The sequence below is a fragment of the Lutra lutra genome, chromosome 13 (genome assembly GCF_902655055.1).
Source record: "Lutra lutra chromosome 13, mLutLut1.2, whole genome shotgun sequence".
In the NCBI taxonomy this organism is placed as follows: Eukaryota; Metazoa; Chordata; class Mammalia; order Carnivora; family Mustelidae; genus Lutra; species Lutra lutra.
In genome coordinates this window covers 87450808-87475884 of record NC_062290.1, presented here as the reverse complement: position 1 = coordinate 87475884, position 25077 = coordinate 87450808, and the positions used below count along the sequence as shown (strand labels likewise).

General features: G+C 48.0%; 1 protein-coding gene across 15 annotated transcripts in view; it reads right to left on the bottom strand.

Annotated features, from left to right (window-relative positions):
• The window catches only part of RALGPS1 (Ral GEF with PH domain and SH3 binding motif 1), a 275034-nt gene that overhangs the window by 148447 nt on the left and 101510 nt on the right, over positions 1–25077 (bottom strand). For 13 of the 15 annotated variants that reach the window (XM_047701132.1, XM_047701131.1, XM_047701133.1 and 10 more), the window contains 4 exons: positions 24359–24442; positions 19084–19173; positions 16341–16433; positions 259–385 (listed from right to left, as the gene is read on the bottom strand). In XM_047701132.1, the coding sequence (XP_047557088.1) occupies positions 259–385; positions 16341–16433; positions 19084–19173; positions 24359–24442 (394 nt within the window). The remainder of the gene's footprint in view (positions 1–258; positions 386–16340; positions 16434–19083; positions 19174–24358; positions 24443–25077) is intronic. The other 2 variants (XM_047701141.1, XM_047701144.1) reach the window with 1 other exon arrangement.

Sequence of the window (25077 nt, the reverse complement as noted above, 5' to 3'; positions counted from 1 at the left end):
GGAGGCTGGGGAGGCTGGTGACTACTCACTCACAAGTTTCTTATATAAAAGTACCATATCCCTTGTTTCCTGGTGCTCAGCAAGGTTCCCATCCTTGGGAAATATCAAAGGCCTGTTCTGATCCGAGGACCTCACCAATTACCTTTTTATCCACTGCCCATGCTGCTTCTGGAAATTTCTCAACTAGAAACTGTAAAAACATCTAATTTGGCACTGAGCAGGTTTCTTAATAAATAATAAGCCAATTCAGACTCCTACCTAGATAGGGAATACTGGGAACCATCTTCAGGCTTCGGATATACTCCCGGGTCCGCTTGTAATTATCTTCTTTAGACATCAGGTAGTCCAATTTCTCAAAAGTGGTCTTGTCTTTTCGATTCAAAAGCTGAAGTGAGAAGAAAATATATAGAGTATGAGAGAGAAGAGAATTAAACCAGGAAAAAAAAAAAGGCGAACTGTGCACAAAGACCGAGGGAAACGTCCTAAATGACATGTCTGCGGTGTACCAAGTCCTGGGTACAACTGAAGATTTTAAGAGGCTGTTACGTGCAGAGATGAAAAGTTTCATGGCCTCGATTTTGTCACTTGTCACGGAATCTCACATTTGGAAGATATCTTCCAAAGCCACCTAGTCCACAGTTCTAAATGACGCCATGACACCCTGAATGGTAGTTGCCTCCATGGGTGCACAGATCCCGCAATACCAAGGGGCTCACGGAGTGATGCCCATTCCACACAAACGGCTCCCCAGAGTTTCTGCACCACTACATCAGGTCTCTCCCTGCGTCCACAGCTTCTAGCTCTTTCCTCAAAATGCCGAAGGCCCCAGGAGATCTGACAGGGTCCCTTCGTGCGTGTTGTGCCCAGAGGCAGGCCACCTCTCCCACCCAGGCTCTCCCACATGCCCTGCAGTTGACAGCCGTGTCATATTTATACTTGGTACAGTGTTTTAATCCAGAGAAGCAAAGCTTCTTCTCCATAGGCAGTCATTTACGGGGGGACGATCCTTTATGACTGAGATAACCAGTATGTAAAGCTTGGGCACCCAGGGAGGAATGGCCATTGTAACTAAGGAGCCTTCTTAGAAGGAAGGAATAGAAATCTGAACTTCTGGTTTTCTAGACTGGATGCTAAGGACTCATGTTGTGGTTGTCCTGCAAGTCCCAGGTTAAGACCCAGTACCAGGAAATGGCAAGAAGGCCCCTTAAATAAAATGGCTTTAGGGAAAGGAGTCTAGGCTGGGAGATGTGGTTTTGCAAGAGGATTTAGGGGAGGGTCACTCGGAGAGGGCTGGCTTTGGCACAGCATGTGGCTGATATTGGGAGCTCCCCTAGCTTTAGCTTCCAGAGCCCAGGGCCTCTGGGATTTGAGATCAATGGCTGATACAGCAGGATACATGGGGCATTGTTGGTCAAGCCTGGTATTGGGGTCCTGATGGTCAGTGCAAGGATGTGGGAATGCAGCCCTGCTACACCCATCAGACTAAGCAGGCCAGCGTCCAACTGTCCCGTCATGCAGCATGGAAAAGTGGAACAGTCACTGTCCAGCACAAGGGGAAGTAGGCCTTTTGCACCCAAGTAACGCCTTTGGGTTTAGTAAAAATACAGTGCAGTTCCTAGGAACTGGGTCTGCAAATCCCAGACTCAGGCCACGTCTGGTGCATCAGAGAACCCAAACTGTTCCAGGCAGGCCCTGCCCACATCCTTGACCCTCAGCCTCCAGAGTCACGGAGGATGCAGCCGTACAATGGCCCAGCTAAGCAGTGACTGCGGAAGGGCTTCAGGGAAGAAGGGCAAAAGAAATAGCTGAAAAAAGAGGTCCCAGTGCTGAAGAAGTTGGAGAGTAAACAGCAGACTTTTTCCCCCACTGAGACATTCAGGATGTATGAAAGCAGAAATGCTGCACAGAGGCGAGGGGCAACAGTTGCTTAACTGGCTTGCGAGTCTAAAGCTGCTACCCAGACTCACATGAACAAATGCACAGGAAATGACAAGACCTCCCATTTGTTTCTGGTACGCCGTGACGTACGCCTCATCTGGTCTCTACAAAGCCCAGCGACAAAGACGGAGCCAGAAGCAGCAGGTCCAACAGCACAGAGATGAAGGACCTGTCTGAGAATCCTGGAGGAATACGACTCGACAGAGACGAGGGACTTATATTATAGCAACGCCGTAAGCAAATAGAGACCAAAAATCCAGACAAATCAGAAATAAATTATGGGCAAGGGAAGCATCAAGGAAAGCTCTGCATAGAGAAGAGCATTTGAGATGAACATTTAGGGATGAGAAATTCACTACAGAACAACATACATGCAGATCAGAGCCAGACACTCTAGCTGTGACCTGCCCCACTGTAAGCCTGAGCAGACTCCTCCCTCTGTTGGCCGGGAGGTCATTTCTTTACTAAATGCAACCTAGAACCCCACAGAATTCTTTGGCAATCAGCCATGTTCATTCAACAGTCAAACAATCCCAGTTACCTTCACACCCTGCAGCTGAGCCCCCCAATGTTTCCACCACTGGTTCTCTGGACCCGGCTGGAGGACTGCCCATGTCCCCCGCCAGGCCCAGCCTATCTGCCTAGCCCGTCGAGTGCCTCTACACGTGGTATCGCGTCGGTGATCAGCCTGTCATCTGTGTCCTAGATATGGACAGATGGACAGGACCAGGCCAATACGAGGTTAGAGAGGCCTGTGGGATGTTCCTGAAAATCACCCCAGACACTGACTGCAAACCAACAATTGGGGTTCTTTAGCAGAGGGAGACAACCAAAGACAGCCACATTTGCATGCTTCCCAAAATTAAAACCAGGCTCCTCCAGGTCACACCTCCCTCTGTTAACCTTGCCTCTGTAGACATACATCCTACCAATCCCCTCACCATGTCTCCCCCACCCCTGCCAACTACACACATTCACACACACATCCAGAAGGGCTGGATCTGGTTAACTTGACTCGTCTGCTCCATTCTGTGCCCACAAATGAAATTTGGGATGGCATCAGATTTCTGAGTAGTAGTGCTCAGGATGCTGGAAGACTCAGAACATCTATTTCCCATGCATGTATTTGAAAACTACTTGAGAACTTCCTCTAGCAAAATAAGGGAATAAACCAAATACAGGAAGAGATGGGATACAGGAAACGGTGGATCCAATCAATCCGGGAGTAGTAAATGGAGGCTCTGGAACGACAACAACGGGACTTCAGAGTGACTGGCTCACACACTGTCAGCCCTGGAAGAGAAGTCTCCAGAGAAGGAGAAGGCTCAGTAGAAAACCTGCTAGGACGGCATATTTGTTTGGGGGAGGAAACAGATCTGTTTTTTTGTTTTTTTTTTAAGATTTTATTTATTTATTTGACAGACAGAGATCACGAGTAGGCAGAGAGGTAGGCAGAGAGAGAGGAGGAAGCAGGCTCCCCCGCACTGAGCAGAGAGCCCAATGCGGGGCTCGATCCCAGGACCCTGGGATCATGACCTGAGCCAAAGGCAGAGGCTTTAACCCACTGAGCCACCCAGGTGCCCCAAGATCCATTTATTATACATAATAAAAAAAAAAATAAATAAAATACTTTTAAGATTTTATGTATTATGTAAAAGTCTCATACTATAAAATATGATTCTATATAATAAATAAAATAATCTAAAAACTACATATTTATAATATATAATATATATGTCGTTGAACCTTGAACAATGCAGGGGTTAGGTAGCTGACCACCTACACAGTCAAAAATCCACATGGAACTTCTGACTCCTCCAAACCTTAACTACGAACACTATTGTTGCCCAGGAGCCTTACTGACAATATAGTCAATTAATACATATTTTGTGTGTTATATGTATCATATACTGTTCTCCTATAGTAAAGAAAGCTAGAGAAAAGAAAATATTAAGAAAATCGTGAGGAAGGGAAAATACATAAACAGCACTGGACCGTATTTATCGAAAAAATTCTGTATGTAAGTGGATACATGCAGTTCAAACCCATGATGTTCAAGGGTCAAATGTATTTTATAAAAATCTGGTAAAATATGGGGCGCCTGGGTGGCTCAGTGGGTTAAGCCGCTGCCTTCGGCTCAGGTCATGATCCCAGGTCCTGGGTTCGAGCCCCACATCGGGCTTTCTGCTCAGCAGGGAGCTTGCTTCCTCCTCTCTCTCTGCCTGCCTCTCTGCCTACTTGTGATTTCTCTCTGTCAAATAAATAAATGAAATCTTTAAAAAAAAAAAAATCTGGTAAAATATATGTAATAGTTTATATATGTATATATGTGCATGTGAATCTACCAGATATGCCACCCATTATACATCTATCATGTAACATTATATAGTCACTATTCTATATTAGATATACCATAAAACTGTAATAGATATACTATACTATAATATTCTATTATAATTATGTAACACTGTAATACTGTATTATGTAACATTACATATTTTATCTGGTAGACAGACGATAGTTAGAGTAAGAATTTTTTTTTAAGGGAATTAGAAATTCCAGGGAATCAAAATGGTGTTCCAGGAAGGACACGTTACTCATAGTTTACTAGTTGACTCTACAGAGAAGCGTATTTACACACTCCTACTAACTAAAACACCGAATACTCCTTTAACAAGAGTGATTTAACTATAGTAACGTTGAGTGTTTTGTTTTGTTGTTTTAATTAGGTTCCATGTCCAGTGTGGAGCCCAACCCAGGGCCTGAACTCACAATCCTGAGATGGACCTGAACTGTCATCAAGAGTCAGATGCTTGGAGCGCCTGGGTGGCTCAGTGGATTAAGCCTTTGCCTTCGGCTCAGGTCATGATTTCAGGGTCCTGGAATCGAGCCCTGCATTGGGCTCTCTGCTCAGCGGGGAGCCTGCTTCCCCCTCTCTCTCTGCCTGCCTGTCTGCCTACTTGTGATCTCTGTCTGTCAAATAAATAAATAAAATCTTAAAAAAAAAAAAGTCAGATGCTTAACCAGTGGAGCCACGCAGGTGCCCCAGTAACTGAGTGTTTTTGAAGAAAGAAAGAAGGTAGTTCGAGAAAACTAAACCAGCATCCATCATACAAGGAAGTCACCAATTATTACCTAAAGTGAATGGATCAGGAAATTGTAGCAAAAACACATCAGTGGAAATGTGACAGAAACTACCAGAAAAAATCACTAAATAACTCTAAGTGGTTGCCTCTGGGGAATGGGGTATGGAGGAATGGATCAATGAGTCTTAGTTGCTTCACTAACCCTTTCTGTACTTGGTGATTTTTAAAATTAATATGCATGTAGTATGCTGAAAAAAATTCTTTTAAGACTTAATTTTTTAAAAGATTTTACTTATTTATTTGACACAGAGAAAGAACGAGAGAACAGCAGCAGCAGCAGCAGCAGCAGCAGAGGGAGAAAGAGAAGCAGGTTCCCCACTGATCAGGGAGCCCAAAGTGGGACTCGATCCCAGGACCCTGGGAACATGAACTGAACCAGAGGCAGATGCTTAACCGACTGAACCACCCAGGCGTCCCAAGACTTTATTTTTCAAATGTAGAGTTTGTTTATTCAAAAAATAACCAGGATTTATTCCTGCATGTTTCAAACTTTTATTACAACTAGAGCCATAAACTGGAAACCTCATACTAATTGAGGGTCCTTGAGATTTCAGACCTTAAGGGAAGCCTCAAGAAGGAGGGACCAAAACTATATACAAGAAAATTAATTACTTGCCTGACATAGTCAAACAGATACTGAAAGTACTCATGCTTAGGAAAAGAGGTAACAAAATAAGATCAAGGGGTGCCTGGGTGGCTCAGGAGGTTAAGCGTCTGCCTTCGGCTCAGGTCATGATCCCAGGGTCGTGGGATCGAGTCCCACATTGGGCTGCCTGCTCAGCAGATAGCCTGCTTCTCCCTCTCCCTCTGCTGCTGCCCCTGCTTGTGCATGCTTGCTCTCTCTCGCATAAATAACTAAAATCTTAAAGAAGAGAAAAGAAGGGGCGCCTGGGTGGCTCAGTGGGTTAAGCCTCTGCCTTTGGCTCAGGTCATGAGCTCAGGGTCCTGGGATCAAGCCCCGCCTCGGGCTCCCTGCTCGGCAGGAAGCCTGCTTCCCCTCTCTGCCTGCCTCTCTTCCTACTTGTGATCTCTCTCTGTGTCGAATAAATAAATAAAATATTAAAAAAAAAAAAAAAAAGGAAGAGAAAAGAAAAGAAGATAGGATCAAGAAAGAGTTTACTAAATATAATAGGCAACTTCACTTCTGGCAAAGCTGAAGCCGTGAGGCACCCTGAATTTCTTCCACAATAATTCATAATGACTGGGGTTAACTGTGCAATTAACATGTGTCTCCCTCAGCCAACAGCGAATTCCATGAAGCAAACAGCAGCCATGCTGGTTGTGTTCACGCCGCCACTTCCTGAATCTGGTACAGTTCCCAATGCAGAGAGTACAATGCCTAAGTATTTGTTGAATAAAAGAATGGAAAAACTAACAATGATAACTTAAAAATCCAAATGCTTGGAAAATTTAGAAAACTCCAATAACTCTTGGGTAAAAGAAAAAAATAAAAGCCAGAATTACAGACTATTTACAAACCACAAACAATGAGAAACCATATGTTAAGTTATGCGATTGAGGCCAAAATTGTACTGAGAGGAAAATGCATGGTTTTAAACTCTTTTCAAGTTAAAACAAGTGAGATTATAAATAAACTAAACATTCAACTCAAGAAGCTAGGAAAATAGGTAGGGGATAAGTAAGAGAAATCGATTAGTAGATAAAATTATAAACTGGTATGTTCCAAAACTAAACTGAATGCCAAGCCTATAGAAATGATAATTAGACCCAAAACTACTTTTTATACCAACAAAACAGGTAAACCTTCTTTAAAATAGGGCAAAAAGCAAAAATATACAAAATTAGGATTGAGAAAGGGTCTGCGACCATAGAGGCAAAGTATACTAAAATTACAAAGTAAAAATCAAGCCCCAGGAGAGTGATATTACACAATTTTCATGATGTCAAGTGTCAGCTGCATGGGATAAACGGGAATCATAAACCACAGGGTCAAAAACCAGGAAGATCACAAATCTTGGTCAAATAGGTTGCTTCTGGAAATTTCCCTTATCACACATGCTCTGAGAATCTGCATGTGGCACCTGCATTTGACTAATGACGAAAACTTCCCTCATCTGGTAAATAGCTCAAATCTGGAAAATGTTTCCGTGGAAGGAAAAAGAAAAAAGTCCCTCCAAATCCTCTTTATGAGGACATTGGTATCTTGTTCCCTCGCCTTGCGAGAAGAACTTTTCTTGATACGTGGAAATGCTTTCCAACAGAATAACAATTCTTGATATGTGGAAATGCTTTTCAACAAAAAGTCTGTGGCTCCAAATACGTTAAAACTGGCTCAAAATTCTATTTCAATTCCAGTGTCTACTGTTGGTACGGAAAGAATTTTTAGTGCTGTGGGCACTCTATGGACCGATGGATCGAGCAGACTGAGTACGGAGTGAATAAGGAGTAAAACGAGAGCACTTAGAAGTCATTTTTACCTCTTTTGATTCAAACGATCAGTTTCTGAAAAATAACTAAGCTACAAAGTCCTGTATCTAATGTAAACTATTCGCAATGGAGCCTGTCATAAGTAAGATAAGGGAACCTTATGACGGCTGTCTATCCCCATTTGTCTGTGACGAAGGCCTTCTGAAACTCTATATACAGAAGTTAACTTGTGGAAAATGTAGTCATGTCCACAGAAAGGCAAATTATGTATCAAGAAATGCCACTGATTATCACCCTGGGAATGCTAGTTTTGTAGCCATTGAAAAAATTATTTTGGCATTCTGGGATACGTGGGTGGCTCAGTGGGTTAAGCCACTGCCTTCAGCTCAGGTCATGATCTCAGGGGCCTGGGATCAAGTCCCACACTGGGCTCTCTGCTCACCGGGGAGCCTGCCTCTCCCTCTTCCTCTGCTTTCCACTCTCCCTGCCTGTGCTCTCTCCCTCTCTCTCAAATAAATAAATAAAATCTTTTTAAAAACTATTTTGGCATTCCTTGTGTAACTACAGAAGTCTAGTACTCTGGATTCTCTTTTGATAATATCTCACTGGTTGTAATATTTTACTGGTTCTCTCTAATTAATGACTTAAAATCTTTGCAAGTTTTCATTTTATATCTATATGAGTCATGAGTTCACCTCTTAATTTTTTTAAAGATTTTATTTATTAATTTGACAGAGAGATACAGTGAGAGAGGGAACACAAGCAGGAGGAGTGGGAGAAGAAGAAGCAGGCTTCCCACTGAGCAGGGAGGCCCATGCAGGGCTCGATCCCAGGACCTGAGCTCATGGGATCATGACCTGAGCTGAAGGCAGACACTTAACGACTGAGCCACCGAGGCACCCCGTGAGTTCACCCTTTAAAAACATTATCCTTGAACAGTTTACATGTACACACACATATATACATGCACTCACATGCATACATACATAATGTATAATCTTAAAGGATAACTTTTGCCATGTGTTTCCAATAATTTTACTAAATTTTTAAAAATTCTGCTCCTAGTAACCCAGGGAGACATTCTCACAAAGCCGCCAAAGTAGAGCAAGAAGGTTGAGACGCGGGGCGCCTGGGTGGCTCAGTGGGTTAAGCCTCTGCCTTCGGCTCAGGTCATGATCCCGGGGTCCTGGGATCGAGCCCCGCATCGGGCTCTCTGCTCAGCACTGAGCCTGCTTCCTCCTCTCTCTGCCTGCCTCTCTGCCTACTTGTGATCTCTCTCTCTCTGTCAAATAAATAAAATCTTAAAAAAAAAAAAAAAGAAGGTTGAGACTCATCCCCAAATGGAAGCTTGCGAAGGGCCCATCCTGGCTCCAGACTTGGTGTGGGTAGGTAAGGAGTCAGGTATCCAATGTGTGTCTCCCTTTGTCCAACCTGCTTGAACAATGAAAAAGGCTAGCTGAGACAGGAAGGGTCAGAAACAATATAAGAGGGCTCTGGAGAGAACGAACTCTGTTATGGGAAAGAGGACCTTCAGAGAGAGGTAGTCATAGAAATAAGTGTCTAAGGATTTCAACCAGCAGAGACAGGGCTGGGGAGGCCCTCAAGGCCAAAAGAAAAAAAAAAAAAAAAAAAGGCACGAGCAGTGGCCTGGAGGTAGGAATGCACAAGGATGCCCAAGGGAGCTGCAGTTTGGCAGAAATGTTACTTTGGACAAGACTGGAAAGGTAACTGCACTCCTATGTCTACTGTGCAGCATTATTCACAATAGCCAAGATATGGAGGCAACCTGAAAGTCCATCAGCAGACAAATGGGTAAGGACAATAAGGTATTAATATACAACAGAATATTACGCAGCAATAAAAAGGATGGGGTCGTGCCATATGCAACAACATGGGAGGGCCCCCAGGGTACTATGCCAGGTTAAACAAGTCAGACGGAGAAAGACAACTGCCATATGACTGGACTCAGAAACCAAATGAAGAAACATTTAAGAAACAAAAAGCAGAATCGAACCTATCAATACAGAGAACAAATTAATGGTTGCCAGAAATGACAAGGGTAGGGGGTGAGCGACATGGGTGAAGGGGAGTGGGAGATACAGACTTCCAGTAATGGAATGAGAAAGTCACAGGAATAAAAGGCCCAGCATGAGGAAGACAGTCAATGACACTGTAACGGGGTTCTGTGGTGACAGATGGCAGCCACACCAGTGATGAGCACAGCATAATATATAAACTCGAATAGCTACGGTGTACACCTGAAACTAATGTTAACACTGTGTGTCTGCTACACTCAAATAAAAAAGAATTAATAATTTTAAAAAGACTGGAAAGGGCGTAGAGAGATAGAAACTTGCCACTTGGCAAAGTATGTTTTTAGTCTTGCCATTTGGCAATCACGGACATATCATGACCGTTTTGGCTACTTGTTCTACTCTTCTGACACTTCCACTCAACTTGCTACCAGGGCACCAATCACAAGTAGCTAAGCCTGAACAGCAACTACTAGTCAAAGGGGGAAAGAATGAGCTGACTGTGGCCATGGACGAAAAGGAAATTCCTTCAGCCAACTCTTGCATCTCTTCCGCACGTGACTCGGGCCTATGTTGCTGGTGGAGGCAGACGATCTACTGGCCACAGTGGAAAGGTTTATTATTTGTTTTTTGACGTCAGGAAGTAGGTGTGAGGTAGGTATGAAACCTTTCGGTACTTGCTGCCATTGCCAAAATGTCTCTGCTGTGTCCTCTACGCTCTGCTATAGGCTCACTACCTGTGCGCACTCTTTAAGCACCACACTCTCCAACACAAGTTTCCCCCCCAAAACACCTACTGAGACATACCGATCCTCTTATCCCAGCTCTGCGTCTCCCCTGACACTCAGGGATCACCGGAGTCCAGGGTTAGGAATCCAAATGATGGCTAAAAACTGGCTGACGATATATGCACTATTACAAAACGGGGAGTGGTGAGTGAAATGTTCAAATGGCAGGTTAAAGAATAGCGTTCACAGGGTTAGGTCCGAACTTCCCACTTTGGAGGAGTGGGGGGCACAGAGCCCCCAACCAAGCAAGAGGTGGCAGAGTCTGAAAAGCAGTCTTTGAGCAGGAAAGTGAAGACGCTGGAGCTCTTCTGGGTCGATCACTCCAGCGGTGGTGTGAGGAAGGGTCAGAGAGACCAGGAGCACCGAGAGCAGCCCAAAGATGGTGATGATCTCAGGTCAGAGATAACCGGGCCCGGCTCACTCAAGAACAGTCAAGAAGAGTCGAAAATAAGCTAACAGCAGCAGCCACGGCTAATACTCACCCAACACACTTTTGATGTGCCAGACACATTTCTCAACATTTTTTCATATATTTACTCATTTAATCCTTACCACAGAGGCAGGTCTGAGGCTGAGCCCAGGTATCTGATTCAAGAGCCTATGCTCTTACTCTCCATGGGACACTCCCCCTCACTGCTTGGCCTCGGGTCCCCACACAATCTCAGGTCTTGTGTCCTCAGACTCCACAGCTGCCTGAGGTACAGGCTGGGTGACAGTTTCCCATAGGTGACATTTTGTACTCATGCTTTCAAGGGGCTCCCCCAGGCTGGACAGAGACGTTCTGATGGGTGACACTTGAGGGGTTCCAGGTCTGTGGGTAGCTGAGTTCCAGCCCCCCATGTGCAGGGGGCCCGCAACCTAGACAGTCCGCCCACACACGAGAACCCTAGTGCCAGCCGCCAAGACGAGACACAGCGGTTTCCTTTCAGCTGTGCTCACGGTGCTGCTCTGAGAGCATGCTTTATTTGTAGCACATGGTGACTCCCCTCTCTTGGCTGCTGGTTCAGCTTTGCGTCTTGGTTTTTAACGTGGTTGTATCTTATCCGGTATTTATTTGTGTTTGTGTGATTGGAGCAGGGAGGGGCTTATTCCCCATCAGCTCCGTCTACCATATTGCCTCAAAGTCCAAAACACAATCTGCTAGGAGCGTCTTCTGGCACTCATGATCACTTCCTGGAAACCAAAGCTTGATTTCAGACATGCCAAGCGTGAGCTGTCAAAGGAACATGCAAGCAGAGGGCTGTGCGGAGCAGGCGTGGGAACACGGGTCCAGGGCTGCAGAAAGAGGCTGAGCGTGAGCGGAGCAGCCTCCGCTGGGCATGGAAGTGCTGGTGAAGCTCTCCATGGCGTGCCGTCGGGGCCCCCAGGGATGAGAAGCGGATGAGAGGGCAGGATTTGGGGTCAGAGCCTCACAGAACACTTACATCCAGTAGGCGGGAGGAACGAAAGTAGTCAGGGAGGAGCCCGCTGTCCGAACAGCAAGAAGAGGACTAGGCCAAGGGCAGGAGAGCTTTTGAGAAGGGGGTGATGACGTGTCCACTGTTGCGGCAATGAAAGGAAGAGGAGGGTGACAATGTCAGCAGAGTTCATGACTGGGACTTTCTGAGAAGCAATGTAGGCACGGCTATGAGGAAGGACAGGGGAGCGAGTCACTGGAGGCACAAACGTTGGTTTCCTCTGCCCTCCATCTCCTCACCCCCTCAGCCATCTTGCCTCCCACCTGAGCCAAGGCTCAGGAAAGCCGAAAAGAGGGGGCCCATGCCTATCACCACCTTCTCAGCAGCATCAGAGGGGGTTCCCTGGAGCACGATATCAGACACGGGGAACAGAGGCACTTCCTGAATAAAAGACTCGAAAGTCCAAAATAGGTGCATGCCACAAATGTGCCTTCTCAGGACATTTGTAAAGTGGCTGTGCTCCAAACTGCAGAGCTTGAGGACCCCGTTCCCCCAGGTGTCTGCAGTGAGAGCCCCCTCCCAAGAGGCCTCCTTTCCAGGTCCCCACCCTGCAGACCAGGCCTCCTGACCCATTGGCCATGACTTCCCCTTGCTGCCGCAGATGAGGCAAACTGCCTGAATCGATTCAGTAGGAAAGAGCAAATCATGACAGGAACATGCAGAGCCAGCAGAGAGAGAGAGAGAGAGTGTGTGTGTGTGTGTGTGTGTAGCACATGACTATAATTATTGTAAAGAGTGACTCACCCAGACTCCAGGAATTCTATACCCCCAGGTGACTCATGAGTAAGTCAGTCTCCTCCTGGGACCACTCTGACTAGAGAAAAGGTTTCACCATCGTCCTAGTTGCTTGGGCCCCAAACCTAGAAATCCTCTCCATTCCTTTTCTTCCCTCCTCTCCAACACCCCACCACACAAACCCACCAGGTCTGCCTTCAGAATGCCTCCCCCGTCCGTCTCCTCCTCTCCTGTGTCCTGCCTCTCGCCAGCCCAAGCCACACCAGCTCGCTCCTGGATGCTGCCTGACCTCCTGACCAGGCCCCGTTTCCCATCTTGGCCCCTGCACTCCCCGCCCAGTTTGTTTTCCACACAGTAGCAACAGTAATTTAAAAGACAAAAAATGAAAAGCAGCTGTAAGCCAGATCATGTCCAGCTCCGTGCACTCAAAACAGAACCTAACTCCTGTCCTGAGCTGCAAGCCCTTTGCGATGGGCCACAGCCCACCCGCGGCATCTCGCATCAATCTCCTGGCCCACGGTGCCCCTGCCACACCAGCTCTGAATTTCCTGACGGCACCACGTGTCTTCCCGCTGTGGGTCTTCGCACTGGCTGTAACCCCATCCTGGCATGGCCGGCTCCGTGTCACGCAGGCCCAATTTAGCGCGGCCTTACTTCTTGGAAAGGCCTTCCCTGATGCCCCAGGCTCCAGAGCACACCAGTCGCTCTCTCTCACACCCACCTGTGTCACTCCTAGCCCCACTGGACAGCTCTTTGCTCATTGCCTCACACACTCAACAAATGTTCATCCGTCACTTCTTACACCAGCAGGATGGGACACGTGTTTGTCTTCCCTCAATAACGTGTCTGTCTCCTCTGAACAACCCAAAAGCCCATAAAGATGGGGCCCTTAACCGTAGCCTTGAGGCCTGGCATGGGGGAAGCATTCGGTAAATATTTGATTTGCAGAATGAGTAAGAGCCGCACAGTAGCACGTACTCAGGAAACCAGAACTGACCGTTTCTGTCTTGCTCACGTCGCGTGGCCTTGAGCAGCCAGTACTCCGGAGAGGCCCCAGTGCTGGGATGAATCAGACCCTAACTGTGCTGCTCTGGGCCAGCAGAAGGCGACTCCCTCCCTGTTTACACATGAGCCAGCATTTATTAGGGCCTACTGTGTGGGAGCCTGTGCTCAGTGTCAGTCTCCGACCCATCCCCGGTCCCTCAGCTGCGGGCACCCTGCAGCCAGCCACGGACAGGTCAATGGGCTGCCCTGCCTACAGCTAAGGACCAACTGGCCCTCACTCAGGTCGTCCATGGTACAACCAAGGGGCGGGTGTCTGCCCACATCCAGGACTCCCTTCTGTCCAGGTTTTCCAGATTTCCAGGGCTTCAGCCACCCCAGGGACAGCACTCAGGGGGTTAGTCACACGGTGCCCCCGAGGGCCCGAGTGCCAGCCCCATTTCCCAATGTGTGTGCCTCTTTCTCCCTGCTCTGGGCCCCGCCTGATTCCAAGATCAGGCTCTACCACCGACAAGCCATCCAGCGCACTGGCCAAGAGCCAGAGCCCACCGGCAAGGCACGGTGCCATCACACCAGCTCTGGCACTCACCAGTCCCGGGACCTCTGTCAGGCCACCGCACCTCCTGACCAGTCTGAAGACTCGAGGGGCACCGGGACAGCACCGTCAGTTAAAACGTCTGACTCGCAGTTTCGGGCTCAGGTTGACCTCAGGGTCACGAGACCAAGCCCCATGTCAAGCTCTGCACTCAGCGCGGAGTCTGCTTGGGTTTCTCTCTCCTTCTCCCTCTGCCCTGCCCATCTCCTCCTTTCTCTCTCTAAAATAAATAAATAATTTTTTTTAAATGAAGACTCTAAGAGCACTTACGCTCTGGGCTGCGGTGGCAGTGTCTCCTGTGTTCCTGCTCCTCCCCGCTCTGTGGGCCCCTGAGGTCTCCCCAATACCAGGTCAGGGGAAAGTGAGGAAGGGGAAACAGCTCTTTTCTGGCAATACTTCAATGGCCGCTCTCAAAACCAGAAATGATGGCAAATGAAGGAAAAGATTCAGCGCCCCAGACGTAGACAACGCAAACAACAAGCAAATACCCCGCGGGGCACCAGGGATACAAAGGAAAATCAGACCTCATCATGGAAGAAGGCAGTTGCAGCAGGAGGAAGACCGGGGGACAGAACCACAGAGGAGAAGTGCTGGGGGCTCGTAACAACAGGCACAGGGAGAGTGTCGGGAAGAGATGCAGCTGCCTCTGTCCACTGGGCTGCAGCGATCAGGATGAAGGTGATAAAGGGTGAACAGGGCCCCCTCCGTTTCCCAAATGCTCTGTGCCAACCACTGTCCTCGGGCCAATGGGACAGGTTGGGCGAGCGGTGGCCTGCCAGACTCCCTTTCTGCCCTCACCAACTATACGCTTCTGTGGGTCACGGAGGGTCGCCACATTGCTGACGGCGAGGTTTGTGCACGCTGAGATTCATAATTCATCTGAGTCCACACGCAGCTCCCAGTAGCTCAAGAAACAATAAGAGCATCTAAATAATGGAAAATTCCTTTGAAAAAGACTCTCTAGGCAACTTTTGAAAAAAAGCCTCATGGCTCAGACGGACGCAGGGACTCACAGGCCTGGCAACAAGAGGAGAGACCGGCAGCTTCCAAACTTGCTTTCAACCTCGCAAGCCACTGCTGAACTGAAATCCACCCGGGAGTCCAGCCCGTCAAACCGAGGCACACAGAGCTGCTCTGGTGGAAACAGCCTCCTCTTCCCCAGCCCCTGATGGCCCTCAAGGCAGCTCCACAGAACCCTTGGGGCTCCACAAAGCACCGACGTAAAACCACTCCTCTAGGCCAACCTCTGAGTGCACAGAGGGAAACAAGTCCCACAGAAGTCACGCTCTGAACAGCGGCTGAACGCACCCCCGGTGTCTAACTCCAGGCTAAGACGTCTCACTCTACTTTGCTAGAGCTAAGTCTATGGAAAATAGCAATTTAAAAAAACAAGCTCATTTCTGATCACCTACAACATAATCCCTAAGTGTTTTAAAGGCCCCTGAATTAGCCAAGTATGAAACTGAGCCCAGCCCCACAGACTGGCAGAAAGAAGTTCGGAAATGAGTTGCAGAAGCACAGCTGACAATTCCATATAGTTCCCTTCAGTTCTGTGGGACATAAACAGGTCTTGAAAGGCTTGGGCTGTGTGGCTGTGGGAGACCCTGGGCCAGGCGGGCCAGGAGGTGAATGCTAATGAGCTATGGAAACAGCAATTACTTCCCCCATGTCAGGCACTGTGCCAAGCTAAGGAGGATAAAGAGGGCTGAGATATTTTTAAAGTATTTTTACAGCAGAAAAACTTTCCTACAGACTCAATTATATAACTATCAGACTCCACCTCTAAGTTGAAATTATCCACGGCCTTCAGGAATAAAAACAAAACAAAACCCCACTTTTCTCTACAGGAGGGCCACAGGTTTCTCCAGAGAGCCTCACAGCTATATGGCCAGCAACGCAGGGCAGCTGCGAACCATCAGCCCAGAGACCTTCCCAAGGGCAGTTTGGAGCCTGTCAGAGAAGAATACCAGCCAAGTGGAGGGCAGAAGTCATGTCATTGACCCAGCCACTACATGTGACGTTATATGTCCAGGAAGGTCCACTCAAGGGGGCTCTGGCCCCAAGCCATGTTGGCACCCTCCTAACTTCCTCATCCCAAAATGGGGCTGAGGTCCCTGAAGGAGACAGGAGGCCCAGGGATCCCACGCTAATCCTCTGTGACCAGCAAAAGGCAGACAGTCCCAGAAAGCCTTCGGGGGCTCAAGGAATAAAGAACTTCACCAGTGAAATGAGAGTCAAAATCAAAGGTATTAACTTACAGCCCAGGTTTTTGTCAGCCTGAAGATGGGTGCACTTTGTAATGCTGATACCACAGACATGAGAGAATGAAGGTTGTTGAGTTCTAGAAGTTTCTGAAAAAAAAGATATGGAATAGATTATTTTGCTGCTATAAACAACAGAACAAAAACATGCTCAAGTATTACCAAATGTTGTCATATTTATGAAATTCGATTATACTTAAAAATATCTCATGTAGAAAATATAGTTCTATGGAGTTCATAGAAAACATATGCTTTTTTTTCTCAAGTTGTCAAAAGGTGAGTTTGCATCTAAAACACTTGCAAAATTTTATAAGCTGACTAATCTGGCTGCTGGACAGAAACGTGGCTAGAGATAAGGTTTGATAATGTCCTTTATGTTCTTTTTTTAGATGAATCGGAACTGTCCCAAAAGGCTTTTATAAACTGAAGCCTCGGCTGTGCCAACAATATCCACGTGGGTCTTCTGTGACTACCTTACACCAGGAACAAGAGGGCCCAAGGAAAAATGTCACCAATCTGCATGGCCCTCACCCCCTCCATTAGGAAGACAGAGCTCTGGCTTCTCAGTCACTTGACTGTGCTCCTTTGAGCTAGATCCCACGCTGGTGAGAACATTTGGATTCAATTCAGTCTCACATGAGCTCCTGACCATGGAAGAGAAGAGCAGGGGACACGCCGAGAGGAAGTACAGAAAGACGTTCTAGTTTGGCACTGAGGGAAACCTGCTAACGGGACTGGGGTCCCCTTCTCATTCTTGGGAGCCGGTGAAGTTTGGGCCAGAGAGCAGGCTCCACGGAGCCAAGAGACCTGGTTCCAATCCTAGCTCCCAATCCCCGTGTGTTGCAGCGAGCTGCTGAGCCTTGACATGCCGGCACCTACAAGGAAGGTAACCACGGCACATATGCTACCTGGGATGGTGTGTGCCAAGTGCCAGAGCAGCACCTGGCTCTGGGGGAGTGCTCTGTGCCTGTGGGTAAGACTCCCCCCTGCCTGCCCCCTCACTTGTTTTGGGTACTACCAAGCGCAGATGCCTTTCCTCTAGTATGACTCTCCTGACCCTGTTCCCAAATCTAGGGAGCTCGGAGACCCTGCCTATGTGTTCCCACAGCAGTCTGTGCATCTCCTTAGCACACTGGCCTGCAGTCACTTTGACCTGCTTCCCTCTCACCCTGGACCAGGTGTTCCCCGAGACCAGGGGTGAAACTGTACCTGCTGTCATATCCCTAATGCCGCATATGGCACACAGTAGGGCCTAGTGAACAAATGAATAATAAAAAGCCCTTATGTCTAGTCCTCGCAGCTCTGTTCCTCCTCAGATCTCTCCTTTACCACACAAGTTAATACTTCCTTTCATACATCTTGTAACAATCTCTAATTGTTTCCTGTGTGTAGTAACAGATTCTCTGAGAGGACTGAATTTCATCCTATGTATCTGAAAGGCTATGCCTGTCACACAATTTCTTTCCGAGCTGAAGGTCCTCTGGGAAACCCTCTAATCCAGCTGTCTCATTTTGCAGAGGGGAAACCAAGGCCCCTAGGAAGGAGGGGTCTGCACAAGAACAGCCTCAGGGCACAGTGCCGGCGTGATGAGCCAGCACTGGAAGATGGCAGAGGTTAAGGTGGGACCGGCTTGGATTCCTTGGACAGGCACCGTGAACTCCGTTCCAGAAAGCACCAGTGGCTCAGAACATCACCCCACTTTCTCTCATGGCCCAGCATGAACGCACTGACGGTAACAAGCGTCATTAAGCCCAGGCCCAGCACGGTCCCGAGCACTTCTGAATGCACATGGCATGAAAGTTATCTGCTGCCCCTGACATACTTCTGGATGGATGCCCTTAACCTTCCCATGAGGGCAGCACAGCAGCTCCCCTGAAGGCAAAGAGACATGCTGCAGCTCACGCACTACAAGGCCCTGGGCATGGCCGCTCACCTCTCTAAAGCCCTCTTCCTCCTCTAGAAGTGGGAGAATAACAATGCAAACATCGAACACAATCAGTTCAGTAGAGCGGCTGCTGTGATGCCGGACTCGTAAGGACATCAGTACAGGTCAGCGGGCCCAGGGCCTGGGTGGGAACACAGCACGTGCACACAGCACACGGGGAACCAGACAGAACGGCAGTGTGCCGCCCGGGTGCAGGCACGCCCTGTAGTCCGCAGCAGCGTAAGGGGAGGAGCTGGCGGAGAGATGAGAGTGGCCAGCATCAGGGAAGAGGAGGGGAAAGGCAGGGTACAGACCTAAGCCCGGTGCTCAACAGCTGGCAAGGACAGAACCTATCAGGGCAGGGGGTGGGAGTGGGGATTGGGGGCCTAGGCCTTAAACTCAGGATGGTGGTGGGGTGAGCTCTGTGGATCGTGGACAAGACTGTAGGAGGTGATGGTACCACAGAGCCTGGCTGGGCCCAGGACTGGCTGAGTCTGAAACAGAAGGAAGAATGGACCCCAGAGGGAGCCCCCAGGGTCTCACAGAGAGTCTGAACAGCCAGCTAAGGAGAACGGTTGACTGCCATCATAACCCGTAGAGGGCCACCCCACCATGCGTGCAGGGGGGCGGGGATGCCGAGCAGGCACGTAGGCCAGTCTTACAGCCTAGAGAAGTCAGGTCACAGCTTCTGTTTGAACCCAGTCCAGCACACCCAGAGCAAGGCAGCTCTCAAAGTACTGAGGAAACACATTCTGCAAGAAGGATGGAAGGAAGGGAGGGGGGGAGAGAGGAAAACATAATAACAAAAGAGCTTACCTTGGCTATTTTCACAAAATGGCTCAGGATTTCTGCCCTTATTTTTAAAGTCTGTGCTGTTAGAATTTCTCGAACAACCCAAAAACTGACCTGTAGAGTCAAATACACACACACACACACACACCAGAGAAATGGTTAAGCCCCGGACCACCCTTGTCGCCCTCGCCCACCGCGGGGGGTCAGGAAGCTGGAGGAGCACAGGCCCGGGGTTGCAGGTGGCTGAGGGGTCCTTTATGACACCCAGCCCTGCAGGTGGGTCTCTCCTTCAGCAGCCCCTCTCGAACACACACGGCGATGCCGAGAGACAAGTACTTTCCTCATCACCCGGGAGAATTACTGGGCCTCCACAGCATATGAATCTCTCTGAAGCTGTGGCAGGAAATTTTGAGATGATTCGGACAGATTCCTGCTCAGAAGGCAGTCAGTTGTGGGAAAACCATGGCTGGGGTGTTGGATGGATGGATCGACAAATGGCCAGACAAACACATATGTTCACTGGCTGTACCACTGTGAGATCTATATCCCCAGCCAGACCTCAATTGAGTAGGATTCACCAAAATTTGCACAATCACAACAAATTTAATTTTCTAGGAGAGGTTCACCCAATAATTTAAATGATATGCAGGTGTCTTTCAAAGTCCCATAAAGCAAGGCAGGTGAAGGGACATGTTTTTCTGGAGACCACTGATGCCAAAAGGACATGACGGTACTTTGGTTTCAGAACATTATTCATGCTTCAAAAAAAGAAAAAAGAAAAGAACATTATTCATGCTTGACCTCTCACAGAAATCAACATCCCCAAGCCCCTGAATCCTTTCGGGAACAAGCAAGTTGTCTCCCAGGGTATAGTGGACTCACATGACACCTCAGTACAACACAGAAGGGGCTCCGTGCCAAGAAAGTCTGGGAAGTGGTTACTTTCTTGTTTATGTCTCGCTACTGTAACAACAATGCTGTGTGACCCATGGATGCCCAAGGGTGGGATGACAGCACAGTCAAGAGAGAGAGAGAGAGCTGAGCTGAGTACAGGGAAGTGTGGAGTTGAAAGGAAGGCAAAGGCATCTAAAACCTCTGAATTTTATAAATTAAAATAAAGATAGTCCAGAGTTAACAAAGCACCTTTACTGCGGCAACTAGATTTTTTTTCTCTTTCCTGAAATAGTCACTTTTCAACGAGAAAACAAGAATAACCAAGAATCAAAAATTTGCTTTTTATGTTAAGCAGGAATATTATAGAAAAGCTTTTTCCGCGTAATTATCTGTGGTTGCCTCCAGGACATGCCTGGGTTTCCATAGAATCATTTTTTCCAAGGAATTGCCTAAAATTAAGTTCAGACTCAAACGTTTACTAGCCAGTTATGGAAGAAAGATTTTCTGGACATCAAATGATAGGCCCATAAACCTTATATTTTAATACATGCACATTTTTATCCCACATAAACTCAAGTGTGATAGTTTATATGTATAATTTAATAGATGCCTGCACGCCAAAAAATCACACACATTTAAGGCATAATTATGGCACACGGCAGGGTCAACATTGATCTGCAGCACACGGGTGCGGCGGCAACTCCAGGTCAATTCAACAGACTTTTGTGAAGCCTGTTCTGTGTAGAGGCTCTAGGCACCGTGAGTCCAGACACTTGGCCCTTGCCTGATACAGGGGTGATCAGAGGAGGCAGGATCCTCCCGAAATCCCATGGCAATCCTGGACGCAGAAGTTGTTTAACCAAAGCGGACTGGAACACGGGAGAGTTAATGGTAGAGGAAGGTCTGCTGGAAGAGGCAGGCCTTGAAAGATGGGTGGACTTCGAGCAGGTAAAGATAGGATTGGGGTATGGCTGTATACACCATGACCAGGGAGGGCTGAGCGGACCGACTGGTCTGGTGTTGCAGGTACTCTGTGGGGTCAGGGTAGAGGGGGAAATCAAAGCTAGGAAGGGCACTGAAGGCCAGATGATGTAACACCAAAAACTCAATCCATGAAAAAAAAAACTTGATAAGTTGGGCTTCATTACAATTAGACATTTCTATAGTGCAAAAGATGCTGGTAAGGAAATTAAAAGATGAAGCACAGCCTGGGGAAATACTTGCAAAACACATATTTGATGTAAGCATTATATTCAAAATAGACACTTAAAACTCAACAGTAAGAAAACAACCCAACTAAAAAATGGGCCAAAGATCTGGACACCTGACCAAGGAAGTACAAATAGCAATAAAGATGAAAAGATGCTCAACATCTTTGTCACAGGGGAAAGGCGGAACTCTGTGTGTGTGTTAGAACGGCTAAAATGAAACAGTCAGTGAAGGTGCCAGTTGCTGGCCAGTACCCGGAGCAACACACACTCTCATTCCATTACCGGCAGGAGTACAAAATGGCACAGTCCAGCACTTGCACTCCTAGATATATATCCAGCTTCTTTGAAATCTTATGTCTACACACACATGCGTGCACGTGCACATGTGCGTGTGCACACACACACGCACATGTTTCTAGCAACTTCATTCATCATTGCCAAATACTGTCCTTCTCCTCTCTTTGCACAGGCAAATACCAGTTAATTTTTAGGAAAGACCTATTGTCTATGTCTAGGTCCACTTTTTTTTACATACATAAAAAATGTTCCAATTGTTCCAGTACCATTTTGTAAAATGTCCCCATTGGGACAAGTTCATTTATACATATAAATAGTCAAATTCTCTGGGTGCCTGGGTGGCTCAGTGGGTTAAGCCGCTGCCTTCGGCTCAGGTCATGATCTCAGGGTCCTGGAATCGAGTCCCACATCGGGCTCTCTGCTCAGCAAGAAGCCTGCTTCCCTCTCTCTCTCTCTCTGCCTGCCTCTCCGTCTACTTGTGATCTCTCTCTGTCAAATAAATAAATAAAAAATCTTTATACATATATATAGTCAAATTCTCAAAAGAAGACATAATCCAAAAAAGGCTGAACATTTCTGAGCTCTACGGTGAACTCCTTGGTGCTGAGATACAAGCCTGGCCCATGACACATGCTCAGTGAACTTGTCTGGGTCCTTCCATCCCTCTAGGAGCAAGATGAACAAATCCCAGGGGACTCAGATCCCACAGAGAGGCAGGCAAGTCCACCGAGTCCGACCAGGACCTTGGCTACTGGGTTTCTGGTTTGGCCACAAGAAGCCTCAAATCTGCGGGCAACCTCTTTCCGATCAGTCGATCTTCACGTTCCTCTTATTTTCCCCCAAAACGTTGAATGTTTACTACATGCCAGACACGCACTAAGAGTTCTTCATATACCATTTCACTTAATCTCCACACCACTCTGCAAGGTGAGTCATATTATTATTCTCACTTACAGATAAGGAAACTGAGGCTCGAGAAAGGTGAGTGACCTGTTTTCCTTATCTATAGTCTGATGGGGAGCCTTGTTCTCACATATAAAAGTCTGCCAGGAAGGGATGCCAATCAGTTCATCTCAGAGAAAGCAGGCCCAGTGGCTGACCAGGGCTGGTTGCTGGCCAGTTTCCAAAAGAGCTACAGGGGCTGTGTCCAGGAGCTGCTCACTCGGAGTAGCTGACAGGCTGGCAGCAAGACCATTTCTCAAAGCATTCTGTTTGGGAAAACGCGACTGCACTTCTGGCTCACTTCACCCACTTGGTCTGATCTGGACACAAGGCAGTCATGCGCAGAACGAGCTGCCCCGCCCCTGCCAAGCTGACCTGGCCTCCGCGAGCAGGGCAGATTACATCAGAGCCCCCAGCAGCCCTCCTCCGGGAGCTCTGCGGCTGGCCAGAGGTGGGACTGAGCTGGCTCCCAGTCAAATAGTTTTGTGAAGGAAACTCTGAATCCTCTGATAGCGTGTGCACATCTGTTTTATTTTTTAAAGCCTAAGCTTGGTTGAAAAGGGAGATTTTGAAAAGAAAGAAAAAAGAAACAAAAGGCTTCAGAACTTCTTTTCAAAACAAACAGGTACATACGGCCCCTACTCCCAACGCAACTAGACCCTTCCTAGCTCCTGTTGTAACAACAAAAATGTTAACTCCGGTGTCAATCTTCAGATGAAAAGCTGTTGCCTCTTTGAGGCTCCCTCATTCTTGGATGGCAGCCGAGGCTGGGGAAGCCTGGAGAGGGCTGGGCAGTGGTGATGCACAGGGCCCGGCATTTCTGAGCAGGGAGGCCCAGCTTCAGGAAGGGCCCAAAGGGAACCTAGGCCCATCACCCCAAGGTCCAGTCAGGCACACTACACAATCTTGAATCCACTGCCCTCATGTGAAACCAGAAAAAAACAAGAAAGATGAAAAGCTGTCAATAGCACCATTTGGGGGTTGGCCCACCCAAAAGGGGTCTTACAGGGTAGCTTACTAGCAAAGATCACATTCTGGCAGATTGGCTAAGAAGCCAGAAGTCCACTACCCTTAGTTGGCCCAAGCCCCCATCATCCTTCCCTTAAGAGGGGGCGTGGACCTTCATACCTGGAGCAAAGGCTCTGGTTGGAACAAGTCAGTTTGCAGCGGGATGTGTGAGGCCAGTGGCCTGGCTATGAGGCATCAAAGAAATTCAATTCAACAAGTGTTTTCTGAGCATCTCATTGATTCATTTCACAAGCATTTACTGAGGGTCTCTTTTACCCTGGACATTAGGCAAGGTGGCAGGAGGCACAGTGGTGAACAAGACAGAGCCCAGAGACTGGCATAGGAGGGGGAGGAGAAAGAGCTCCACAGAGTGAGCAGAGATGAGCAAAGGGCCACACGGAGACAGAAGCACAGGGTTCAGTGAGAGAACGTGTGACAGCAAAGACCTCACACAGGCTGGGGATTCACCGAAAGCTCCCCGCAGAAGTGACGTTCAGGCTGATCAGACTGGGAGCTGAACAGGGAGGAAGAATTCTGAGCTGAGAAGTCGGCACATCTGGGGGCCTGATGGGACAGAGATATGGTGCATCAGGGAAGAGAAGGAAGGCCGGCCAGGATGGGATAGGGGAAGGGACAAGGGATGGGGCGAGAGGGGTGGATGAAAACCTGACCCACTGTGCAGGACCCTGCAGGGCAATTAAGGTGCTGGAGCCTCGGCTTGGATGGAACTGGAAGCCAATGAAGAGATTCAAACCCTTGAAAGATGGTTTCAGTTCCACCTGCTGTGAAAAAGGACTGTGCAGGCAAAAAGGACTAATGGGCAGAGTGGTTTGGGAAGGAGGGTTTGGACCTGTGCCAGGTGCCTGTGACTGAACCCTGGCAGGGTGCCCAGTCCACAGGGGACACCTGTGCTACCTGCTCAGGCACATGCAAGGGGTACTGCTCACCTGATTAAACCTCCGGGTAAAGGCCACGACGTTGGGGGCGAGACTATGTTTCTCCTTCTTACTCCATCCACAGCTGGCAAGTTCCTAGGAAGCACAGAGTCAATTTCAGCAGTGATTCTTTCTAATCGGGATGCAAAACACAGCAGGACATCTAATTGGAATGTGGACACGGACGTGGGGAAAGGCTGAAGCTCTGGCCATCCTTTTCTTCACCGGGATGGGTGAGGTTCTCCTCCTCCTTTGGAGAGAAGGGCTGGATCTGGAGATGGAGGTGTAGCCTGGGAACCCCGCTCCTCAGGTGAGGATGGGAAGTTGGATAGTTTTCTCCATAACCCCAGCCACATTTCTCAGGACTTCTGTGCCAAATTTTCCTTAATGGCAAACTGCCTCTCTGCCAGCTCCCCTGGTACCAGAAGTCCCTTCTGAAAGCAAACTGTCTGAGAGAGGGCATGATGTGTTAGCTAGCAGGATCCTCCCAGTGAACTTAGAACTTAAAATTAAAATATGGGGGTGCCTGGGTGGCTCAGTGGGTTAAAGCCTCTGCCTTCCGCTCAGGTCATGATCCCAGGGTCCTGGGATCGAGCCCCGTATCGGGCTCTCTGCTTGGCGGGGAGCCTGCTTCCTCCTCTCTCTCTGCTTGCCTCTCTGCCTACTTGTGATTTCTCTCTGTCAAATAAATAAATAAAATCTTTAAAAAAAAAAAAAAATAAAATAAAATA